At 43.0% G+C, this 12285-nt stretch overlaps 1 protein-coding gene across 1 annotated transcript in view; it reads right to left on the bottom strand.

Moving 5' to 3' along the window:
• syngr3a (synaptogyrin 3a) overlaps positions 1 to 12285 on the bottom strand; it is a 15749-nt gene continuing 3464 nt past the window's right edge. Inside the window, exons 2-4 of the mRNA XM_015945446.3 lie at positions 8971 to 9205; positions 8707 to 8852; positions 1 to 352 (exon numbers count right to left, since the gene is read on the bottom strand). Of these exons, the coding sequence (XP_015800932.1) occupies positions 143 to 352; positions 8707 to 8852; positions 8971 to 9205 (591 nt within the window). The 3' untranslated portion in view covers positions 1 to 142. The remainder of the gene's footprint in view (positions 353 to 8706; positions 8853 to 8970; positions 9206 to 12285) is intronic.

Consider the following 12285-nt stretch of genomic DNA (forward strand, 5'->3'; position numbering starts at 1 on the left):
AATGTTCAGAAAAGGCAGGAAGCAAGAGGAGGAAAAGAAAAAGGCAACTAACCAGATCAACTTAAAAACAACTGCACTGGTAACAGAAATCACAGCAAGCAGTTTCCTCTCATATTTCCCTCCTGAATCCCATCAAGGCATCCTAATAAATGGGGACCTGGTACGTGGGTGCCGTGTTGTTCTCGGTGAACGGTGGGCTCTGGTAGGCTTCTGTGGTCTCAGTAGTACCGCCTACCGGTGAATTGGAGGGGTACGGTTGGGTGGGCGCTCCGCCGTCCATGTGCTCAGTGGTGAACAGCGTCATGTCTGTTCCAAGCAGATACTTCTGGACCGCACGCACTGTTAAACCAGCCTGCAGGAGCAAAGAAGATGCACAATGAAGTCAAAATGAAAAGTAGACAACAACAAATACTGTTTTAAGGTACTTCGCTCCAGTGGAAAAAAGCCATTTACATTTAATAAAAACTTCAAAAACCATTTAAAACAGACCTTTACTTTTCTGAAATAAAAATAATTAAATAAAAAGAAACTCTTGGCGTTCCACTTTGTAAGATCGTATTATTCACTTTTTGACAGAACGGAAAATGTTTTATAGTCAGTTTATTCTCAGTCATTCCACTTTTAAAAAGAAAGTGCTTTTATTTTGGAGGAACGTGGCGTGTTTCCACTATCGGAGCTTCAGGGTAATTTTACTGGAACGTAACAACATGGACGTGTGTCTCCGTGGCCGGCCAAAAGGGCCATTTTCAGGAACTAACGAAGTACAGGAGCTGGGTCTGTGCTTGGAATGGCCCGGTAGAGTCTCTGAGGGAAAATTTTGGTTAACTCGCACTGACTGGTTGTAATTCAGTAAAAAGACATCGACAGACATTGCCCAAACAACCAGCATTTGTAAAATTGTAAGAGTTGCTGATAAAGCAGAATAGAAGAAAAAGAAAATAAGCAACATTCATGCAAACGAGAAAACATTCAATCACTGTTTCTAAACTCCCAATAGGGCGATGTGACTAAGACTTTTTCTATCATAGGTGAAATATTTATCGTTTCATATGAAGCTCCGTCGTTTATGCCACGGTTAGGCGTTTCACGGCAGCATTCTACGTCAAGATGCACCTTACGGCATGCCCACGCGCGCTAGCCGTGCACAAACAAACATGGGGGAAGACTGTAGCAGACGTGGTTCGGACCAGGGTACTTTTCAACAGGATGACCTGCCGACCCAAACTGAAGAGCTTGCATCTAAAAGAAGGGCTTTTAACCCGCGGCGGCTTACCAAAATCAAGCCCTTGTTGTCTCGAGTACATATGGAGTCAGTGCTCCATGCGTTTGTTTTATCCAGGCTCGACTACTGCAATGATTTTTATGTTGGGCAAAGTCAGGCAGCACTGAGACGTCTACAGTTGGTTCAGAACTCTGTGGCCAGATTTCTGACAGGGACAAGGAGGTCGGCACACATCACTCCTGTGCTGGCCTCATTACATTGGCTCCCTGTAGGTTTTTGGGCTAAGTTTAAAGTTATGTGCAATGTCTTCCGATCTCTTTATGGTGGTGCCCCACCGTACTTGGCAGCATTAATAAAAAGGCATACCCCATCACGGACTCTACATTCGGCTGATCTGGAGCTACTGATTGCTCCACAAACTAGGTACAGATCTAGAGGTGATCTGGCTTTCTCGGTCTTGGCTCCTTCTCTCTGGAATGAGCGTCCACTTGATATTAAACTGTCACCTTAGCTGCAGGTTTTTAAGACTCATTTTTATTGTTTGGCTTTTATGTGACCTGGTTGTATGCTTTTATGCTCCTTGTTTACATTTTGCATGTTGCTTTTACCTCCTTTTTAATGCTATCTGTGCTTTTACTGTATTTTATGTTCAGCGCCTTGGGCTCCTGCAAAGGCAGTGGAAGGCGCTATACAGATAAAGATTGATTGAATGATCTTCTGTTGCATGGAAGTGGCTTGGATATAGAAAGGCCGACATGGACCAGTAGAATTTGCCGGCTCTCTCTGCCAACAACAAACTCCAACACTACAAATTTATTTTACCACCTGCGCAAGAACCCTGAAAAAGGATTCAGAGAGTGTCAACAAGCAAATGCCGTAAAAGCAGCATCGAGTGGTAGCGCAAGTGCTCATAACAAACTCCAGACAGATGCAGCAACAGGCGCGTGGGACAACGTGTAACCACAGCTGGCCGCAGATGGAAGGAGTTCACTACTGTAGTTGCCAAGCACATCTGCAAAGGTATGGTTCCAATCTACACAGTTGAGAAATGGGTCAAATGGGTCCAGTCTCTGAGAGGTAAGTAGCTTTTTGCCACAGCTAAAGCTGTATTTAGCTTAGCTAAAAGTAATATTGTATGACTGCCTCAACAGGTGTACCTGCGGCCACTGCACATCATTGTCTGCCAGAGAAAATGTGTGCTGCAGAGAAACGCCCAAGGTATAAAAACAAAAGTACCCCACCATGAGAAAAGCATTCTGTAATGTACACATTTGTTACACAATCACTAACATCATACTAATATTGAACTCTTATAGCCCTGATATCAGTTGTTCTTTGTCGTAGGTAATGCTCAGGTGTCAGCAGGTGGGTGTAACCTCCTGCATAACTGAGCATCCTGGTTTTGAGGCTGTTGCTCTGAATCCCTACGTGTTGCAGGCAGTTTATGGCACCTTTCTGCAACTCTATGGGGAGATGCAGGAGACTATGCTCAACAGGTAAGACAACTGTCAAATTACTTTTTTTTATGAATACTTTATTTATAACTCATACCACCTCTTTCTCAGCTGTTACAGACATCTGGCGTACCGGAATGTGGTCAGGTGGTGTTGGGGTTACCTGGGACAGCACGTTCGTGTTGTGATCCCGTCATGCGCTGTCTCCAGAATAAGGCAGGAGTTCCCAGAAGATGGTGCATACAAAGGATTGCTCCCTCTGAATTTGAATTAATATTTTTTTTATTAAATAAATGTCATATTATATATTTCCTGTTTTGATTCCTGTCCATAAAAAGCTGCATAAATCACTAAACGGTAAATGCACTTCTTTACACTTTGACATTATTTATATATACACACATATAGCCACACACTTTAAAATGAGCTCTTACAACAGTAAGGTTCTAATTAGTGGTTAATTAGTGCTGCTGTAACAAGTGAATTTACACCCTGTGTGATTAATGAAGTCTATTCTAGAGCAGGTTCAATTAGGTAAAAATGAATGATAATTTAATAAATGTGATATATGTATTTATACACATCAAAATATCAATATAATTGTATTTAAAATGACACAATTGCACTGCAAAGATAACATTTATTATAGCTACTACTAAGACAATGTTCGATTACAATCTGATCATAACTTTCATGATTTTTGACAAAACTCTAAACCACAAGCAAAGATTCTGGAGCCATGTGAGGAGAGGTTGGGCCAACAGTGATGTTTCTTAGGTTCCTTAGACTGGAGGTAGCTTTCACTGTGATGACAAACGTCGTGGAGATGGAGCCCAGGAGCACAGGTTTTTCTGTTACAAGATGAGGAGGCTCTGAGGAAAAAAGGAATATTAGTATGACTTACAAAAGCAAGACTGGTGAGTTTTGTTATGTTACATACGGCCAAGATTTTCAAGTTGTATGGGAGCCACAGAGCAGAAAGGTTGTAGAGATCCATAGACATCTGGGAGGTGGACAGCATGAGTCACGAGTGGATGAGCAGAAAGATCCGTAATGACGACAGGTAACTCCTCTGTCGTACAGTGGTGAGCAGCCTGGCTGAGGAGGAGAAAAGGAAAAACCACACAGAGTAGAATACTAACTAATAATTACAATCTCTTGTTGTGTAGCTCACCTTAAGTGCACTTTAAAACCTGGACCTGTGCCTGCTCACAGCATCCCGTTTGTCTGGTCTTTAGAACTGGGCACAGAGAGGTTCTGGAACAGGAATTTTGTCCGAGTACTCCTGATATGGGAGAGGATCCACCACCACAGAGTCGAACAGCAGGTCCATAAGCTTGTGCACATATACTAGAAAAGGGTTTTCAGTATTACAATAGTTCTCCATGACCATCATTTTGGTTTTATCATACAATATATGACATACATGAGGTTGGATTGGTCTTCAGGGCTCTCACTGTGTAGTCTCCACGTTTGTACTTTGGGTACACTACAGCATATCTCATTATTTCATTGAGAAAAAGTTACCCATAGCTGACATTTTTAAATGACAAATGTATGAAAGAGTGACTAATAGTGCTGTAGACAGCAACTGTTCCTCATGAACAATGTACTGCTTGTCCTTTTGTGGATGGACCTCAGTGAAAGAGCTGTATAGAACACATATATTTATATATGTGGTAATATCTTAATAATTCTAAAATGTCATAATTTTTTTTTACCTTGAACAGTTCACTGAGCTTGCACTGTCATTTAGGTGGAAGCTGGGATCAACAGCAGACACCTCACATCTTGGTCTTTTCAGGGGTGTGGACGCTGCTCTGGGACTTTCGGGAAGATGAATTTCCGTCATGGTCCCTGTGTCACAAGACACACTGCGGCTAGGAGCTCTAAACTGGGTGGCTATGTAAAAAACAAAGAAGCAGCACATTTATAAATGTTTAAAAGAGCATAAAATCACGTGTAACAATAATCTGTAAAACAAATTAAAACTAGAAGGTAATAATAAAATGTTTACATAGAAGACTATTAAAAATAATTCACCTTTGCCACGGGTAAGGCTTCACGTCTGCCTGGACAAGTACATTCTTGCAGACTACTAAATCAGTCTGATAGCCAATGTCTTGGGTAGATTTAGCCTGAAAAAAAGAAGCACATTGTTGTTGGAGTTTATAAAGTCATAGATTATATACAAAAGAAACTGTCCCATATAGGCGCTTTATAACATTCCTAGTGTGTGACCGTTATTATAATGTAAAAGTCAGTATCATATGATGTGAAGAGTCTGAAATGCGATCTCCTGAACAGAATTCCTTACAGAACCGGGTCACGCTGTGGTTTAAAGCTGGATTTCACGCTGTAATGCTGTCTGTCAGCTAGTGCTGCATCAGTTAGAGCCACTGTTGCAGAATTACCGACCGACACAAAAACAACCCGAATTTTCTCCGAGCCTGACAGTAACAGTCATGTGGACCATTTCGTCGGCCAGGGCTTCGAGATATGTTCCGATTCGCCGCTGATTCTAACCTTACATCCTGTTCCACATTTTGTGAACTTGACAAATCAGCCCGAAGGCAGTGCAGGCTGATATTAGCTAAATTAAGTGAACCACGTCTCTCAAACGTTGCATTTAGGTAGGAAATTGTCTTTAGAAGATTTTAAAACTTTTATTTAGCTTACTCACCTCAGATTGGAGCCCGCCATGGTGGGGGAGCAGAGTCGGTGGGCTGCATCTAAATCGCGGAAGAGCCACGGTGGGCACGGCCTCCCTCTTCAAACGGAGACGTGCACAATAACCCAGTTCAAACTCCGTCATGTTGGCGAAGGAATCGCGGGTAAAATGCTGGTTGCAAACTACAGCACCAGGCGGGAGCTGACTGTTTTCCAGACACCGATTGCGCGCAACCACTGGCGCATAATTTCTAAGTCCAGTGGAAAGTAGTGCAACCCCACAGATCCACCGCAACCCACTACACTACACCTTCTCACCATACTAACACAATATGTAACACTAAACCCGAACTACTTTCCTAATAACACCAACAGCTAAACACTAACTAAACTACAATATCTAACAGCCAAGCTAACACTAAATAAGTATGTATAACACTAAAAGCTATGCTAAAGATTATGATATGCTAATGCTATATGCTAATGCTGAACTACCGCTAACCTCCTACGCTCGCTAGCAAATCCAACTCCCAACTCGCCACAAGGCGTGGCCGAGACTCTCGATGTTTTTATAACTTTGACACATAGCTGCTACGTAGTACTCTACTGGTTTACGTAGTATCTTACTCTTTAGCCATTGGCTAAAATGACTCAAATTCTATGTTTTAAGCTGTAGGTGGCACTATACTGTGGTATTTAGGCAGAAATTTTCAATTTTAAAGAAAATGCCCCAAAATGCTAAAATAATGAATACACACATTTAAAACACTATTAGACACTCACTTATACAGTTCATCAGCAAAAAAAAAGTTAATTTAGACGTTACTAGCTCTTTAATACATTTGTGAACTTTATGCAACCTTGTTTCTGCCACCTCTTTGGAGCATGAACCTATGTGTGCCTAGAGGTATCCAATTATTTTTCCTTAGGTGAAATTCCCAAGGTGGCGGTGTTGTGTGTTCTCCCAGTTTGGGTAGTTGGTAATCACGGTTAAAGGGGCGAGCTTCATAAAGAAGGTACCCTACCGCGAGCTCCGCCACATTTGGCATTGTTGGCAGGATTTAAACTTTTTAATATTCTGCTTAGTACTGACCCATTCTGCCACATTAATATCGGTATCGGCCCAAAAATGTCATATCGGTGCATCACCGTTTCCCATCAGTGTGTGTGGGGTTGCCGTGTCTCCTGTGAGCTAATGCTGCAGTGCCGACTATTGTAATTTGACAACGGCCAGCAAAAAGCTCCAGAATGGTTTCAAGTGGTTGCAGTAACCAAATTTTACCACAGGATGTCATTTACTTCTTTTCTACATAGTGCACCTTAAGTCTCCTGTTTTGTCTTCCTCACTCACATTGTGCTTTGAGTGTTGCGTAATAAACCGAGCAATTAAGAAAAAAGAAAACATCCAACATTCCTGTGTTGAAGCTTTTCTGGGCAGAGGAAATGGGAACATTTCCTCCAAGCTGATGTGCCAAACTGATTAGAGCTACTGGTGGTGATTACTTCTGCATGAGGAAGTCACAAGACACTGAATACTGTTGTATACTAGATTTAGTTTTTATCACACCCAGATACCTCTAGGCACACACCAAACTGGTTTTAGGGATTCAGAAGAACCTCCGTATGGATATACTGAGACAAATCACACAATGTTGTAAATTCAACTCTCTAAATCCCCGTCTAGTGGGGCATTAACAGCAGTCATGTGCATCATAAAGGGTTCTACCAAAGAAGCTCCAGCAGTTGTGAAGGCAGCTCAATGAAGCGCTTCGATCCACCCAGGCCCGCACAATGCAGCTCTGAAATTGAGTCAATCCCAGAAGTGAAATAAATTGCAGTTCCACCCTCATCCACTGGGGGCTGGTGTCAGAAGCGAGCAAATCCTCATCGACTCCCATGTTAAAAATACCAGTTTCACAGCAGAAATAAACATGTTTACAGCCTGGTACCAAAACATGTTTTTGGTTTAAATGATCTAGTTTACACTCATGACAACTCTGAGGGGGGTGCATTTTTTTCTCACTCTTCTGTTTAAGTGTATTAAAAGCCTAAAATTATGTATAATTAATGAGCATCAGACCCACAGGACCACAGAGCTAGCTCCGTGGAAAGGCCTCAGTAGAGCCTCGGTCTGGCTTGGAAACTGTTCCGGGATTTTGAGTCTCTGTGTGTGTGTATTCCTGTTTGGATATTATTTGTGCAATTGTTGGACAAAATGACTTGCTGTGGCGTTAATTGCACTAATAGAGCGTCCAAGGAGTCTCCACTTCATTTTTTTCGGTAAGTAAAATTATATTTATGTATTTTAGGTCACTGCCGAGCTGAGCTTAGATTTTAACATGTACTGTTTAACCATGAAATTTAAATGTAATAGGGTAAAACCCAGTGCATTTAACATAATGCTGCACTTTAGAAAATGGGTTGAAATATAACATGTTGGTGGAGCTGGGTTCCGACTATCGGCTTGTGGAGCTCTCGGGAGACCGATGTTTTCCACCCGTTCCCCTCCCCGCAGCTCGGCGCATCTCTGTCTGATCGCGGCTTCTGTGTGCTGCGCGGGCTGACGGCTTGAGGAGCTCTGGATGGAAACCTTTCCACCCGGTTCTCCCCAGCGGCAGCTGTGCGCATCTCAGATCGCAGCGGCGCTTGTCTGCTGTGTGGCTGCCGGCTTGTGGAGCTCTCGGGAGACCTCTGTGTTCCACCCGGTTTTACCCAGCGGTCAGCCCGGCGTATCTCTGACTCAGAAGCTCTGGTGTTGTGCACAGTTAACTCTGGTTGTAGCTAGGTTGCTACCTCCGTTAGCTTAGCTCCCACCTCCGCATTAGCTTTGGGTTAGCTTCAGGTTAGCTTGTAGCTAGTTCGACCGGGTGTCGTCAGTTGATCCCAGCCTTACAGCCCCACCCTCAGCTCCACCTCTCTTCCCTTTTGTGGAATTGTCTGGGCTTGATAGAACCTGTGACACGGTCAAAATGGCGGTGGTGGCCAACTCCCATTTTAGCAGAAAAACTTATTATTGGAGTCTATGGAAACCCATTGTCCAATATTTATGTCGATGCCTGAACTAGACGAACAATTTAACAAATCACAAACTGGAGGAAGATGGGGCACTTGGCTAACTTGACTTCTTTTCATGTTTAAGTAGAGCATTTTTTAATAAAATTAATCCAACAAAAATAAAAATTTCATTGGTTGTTGGTTTCCTTGACCCCACCTCCATCTCCTGACAAAAGCATATTTTTTTTCTCTGGCCCTGTAAATATAGTTTTTCTGTGCTAGAGTCAGAGCTTTCAGTGGGTGGTGGAATCAAAAACAACTGGTGGTTTTGCTCTGGAACCAGTTGTGTGGATTTCACATTCTTACCCAGGTGATTATCGAGAAGAAAGAGAAGGCAATCGCCGCCCGAGCTGCATCTGCCCCCTGGTTGAGGGGTAAATCTTCAGTCATAGTCCGAGACCACTGATTGGCCAGGAAGCAGAAACTTACAAAGTACAGGAAGGTCCAAAAACCTGTCAGAAACCCCATAGATCAATAAATGATTAGCTCAAAACACATTTCACACAAAGGGATTGTGTCTCTTCACCATTTGCAGGCTGTACATCTACAGCGGTATTTATCCTTTCTCACCTGAGAAGCCAATTTCAAGCATCACAGCCTTCTTCCTGTCTTTAACGGAGCTGATGGAGGAGAACTTGTAATCGAGCAGGAAGAAGAAGGAGCATGCCAGCAGACCCACCAGACCCACAAACACGCCGTAGTTACATGCGTCTGCATTCTTGTTGAAGACACAGTGGAGACGTTCACTGCCCATGTTAACGTAGCCTTCATTCACGATGGAGGCAAACACCACCAGGGAAAATATCTGTGGACAGGAGGAGGACTGACGTTACAAATCACAGCTTAAATCATCAAATCTTTACGGAAATTTTCTTTGTGTCCTTATCAGGAAACAGGCGTGGCCTTCAGTCTTTGAGTGACTGAAGATGTAGCTGCTTCACTTCCTTATTAATCTGTACAAGATACGGTGAAATCTCCAGACTACCAAAACGTACTGCTGTGTTTCCGAAAGCTTTACCCCATTGAAGATCCTGGATCCTCCATCACGAGGAGCCCAAACATGCAGCTAAAAGCACTCAATTGTGGCTGATTTCAAAACGTTGGACTTCTCCTAAAGGTGCAATAGCAAATTTGGAAAAAAAAAATTGCTTAAAAGTTATTTTTCATGCCTCTCAACAACATAGTATAGCTATAAATATATTGTGGAGATTAAAAATAAACAATCACGTGGTTCTCTCGCATTAGTCTAAAAACCTCCACAAATAACATGTTCCGGACCATACTGGACCATCCGGATGTTGGTCTCGCCAAACCGCTGCACTTCCCTGGGTCCTCCATTCATGACACGCTTATGTATTTAGCAACAGAACACCACTAGAGTGAGAAGTTCTCCGCTCAATACCAGAGGAGAAACAGCGGCTGCTACCACTTCAACTTTAGGACAAAAGAGCCCCAAAAAGGAAAACACTGTTTGAAGTCATGGACAACAAGACATTTGGATCTAGAAAACAGCGACTGGTGTTTAGCGCCATCTTGTTTCCTCTGGCAATGCGTCTCAGGGAAGATACTGTTCAACCATCTAAATTATCTGTATCTGTACTCAGAGTGGGCGTGGCCTAACCTGGAAGTGGGTCTAGTTTAAACGGAAGTGGGTGTGGTTTACATCAATAAATTATTTTAAGTCTGAAATTGATATGGATTGATCAGAAGTTGCTATGTGTGTTTATTTGAAAACTATTTACAGAGCAGCCTCAGAATTAAGATTAAATATTTTGATCACAATAGTAAAGGAACTCTTACAGAACAAGTTTTTCAATAAAATCAGAACATTAATGTTTAAGTGCATGAATTAATACATACATACAGAGAGAGCGAGCGAGAGGGGGGGGGGGGGAACCCAACGCAGCACGAGCCGTTTTCAGCTCTGTCTTGTCAAATGCACCACGTACGTTACATAAAACGTAACTTTAAATATTAAACTAAAAAAGAGGCGAGCTGAAGAAAACCTAGGGAGTACTGAAGAAACATGAGCAACAGTGAAGCACAGAGAGATCCGTCACTGTCTGTGTGTGTGTGTGTGGATGGGCCGGAGGCAGACTGAGCTCCCGGCTGCAGTTTTGTGTGTAGGGAGGGGCGGGCGCTCTATGTGACTGGCCAATCACAGAGCGTGAAGACAGTCAGTTACCCAATGAGGATTTTCCTTCAGCACAATTACAGATACTGACGAGTTTTACTCGTTTCATGCTCGTATTCGTCAAAAATGCTTTATCCGTACCGGATACTGGTCTGAAACGAGTGTTCTGTGACCATGTAGCTTGTTCTGTAGATTTGCTATAGCAGCCTTAAATGGCCCTTGGTCCAGATATTAATCCAGTTCAACATCTGTGTTACGGTTTAAAGATCAAGTTCACTTGTTTTTTTCCCCCAACACATTTGCAGTTGTCTCTAGTATAAGTGTGGCAATGTGGATAAACGAGGGCCCGGGCGGGATTCGATCCCCAGACTCCCGGGTGAGAGTCATACGCTCTAACCAGTCAGCCAAAGGGACATCCCCTTGGCCAAGTAGCCAGGGCACATGATCTATCGGGACATTGTGACAGCACACTCACACTGTCACATAAGTGTCAGTTTGTGAGTCCATCTCTGAGAGAAAAAAATGCTCTTGTCCTACTGTTTCGGCAGCTAGAAGTGAGCCACAGCTGAGTTGAACTTACGACAGCAGGATTTGGACTCTTATTTCCTGACATTCAAACATTTAGCCTCTGACTGGATAACATAAATATGACTCATCCACTGACTTTGCATGCTTTGCAACACTGACGTTTATCTCCACAAATAACACAAGCCTGAAGGAGTTCTGTCATGTTGTGGAGTTGCTAATGCTAACGGTTAGCTTCTGCTAGCCGAGATGTTTTCTGCTTTTTCCTGAATGCTAAACCAACAGCAGCCTTCCCCATGGCAAAACAAGATAGGTGGGTCCGTGGACGCTAATTTCCAATGGGACTAGCGATGGGTACCTTTAAGGTACCGACCGAATTCCACAGTACCGACTGAGCACCGATTCACGTCAATTGAAACAGTGCCTTGTTTCAGTACCCGTCCTTCATAACGAGAACTTGCCTAAACAGCTGCGCATGTGCAAGAGCGTTACGTCGTCGGTCGCTGCGAGCGAGTTGTAAACAGAGCAGCACGGTAGAAAGAACGCATGCTAAAGCTTGGGTCCACTTCACTAAATGTGATGGGTAACTGGGTGATGATGAAACCAGCGACAACGATCTAAGTGAGACATCCTCATCTTAATCTGCTCCGGTAGGTAAACAAAATGTTTAAGATAACGTTAGCTTGATATGTTAGCTTCCGTTTCGCTAATGGCGCATTCGCTTTCTTCTCGGAACTCCGAATTTCCGACTAGAAGAACATGAACGCGCTCTAAAGTTTGGCTTCACTTTACTAAATGCGACGGTTGATTGGGTGAAGATGAAACCAGTGACAACGATCTAAGTGTGAGGCATCATCGTTTTAATCTGCTCCAGCAGCTAAATAAACTGTTTAAGATAAAGTTAGCTTGATATGTTAGCTTCCATTGCCACCATTGTTATCAGCTAATGGTGCGTTCGCTTTCTCCTCGGAAATTCTAACTTCCCAGTAGGAAAAATCAAATGAAAAAGGATGGCAAAAGGAATGAAGCCATCCAAGCCATCTTCATTTAATCATATGACATATTCAACTAAATCGATGATTAAAAGCAACATCTGGTTTGTATAAAAACAAATAAAAAATAATGGATGCCTTAACCCTCCCACTGTCCTAATGGGTTAGGGTTAGGTGAGGCTCACTCCTGACCCCTGCCACGTGGACCCAAGGGATAAACCATCAATCCTGCTC

The sequence above is a fragment of the Nothobranchius furzeri genome, chromosome 12 (genome assembly GCF_043380555.1).
Source record: "Nothobranchius furzeri strain GRZ-AD chromosome 12, NfurGRZ-RIMD1, whole genome shotgun sequence".
NCBI lineage: Eukaryota > Metazoa > Chordata > Actinopteri > Cyprinodontiformes > Nothobranchiidae > Nothobranchius > Nothobranchius furzeri.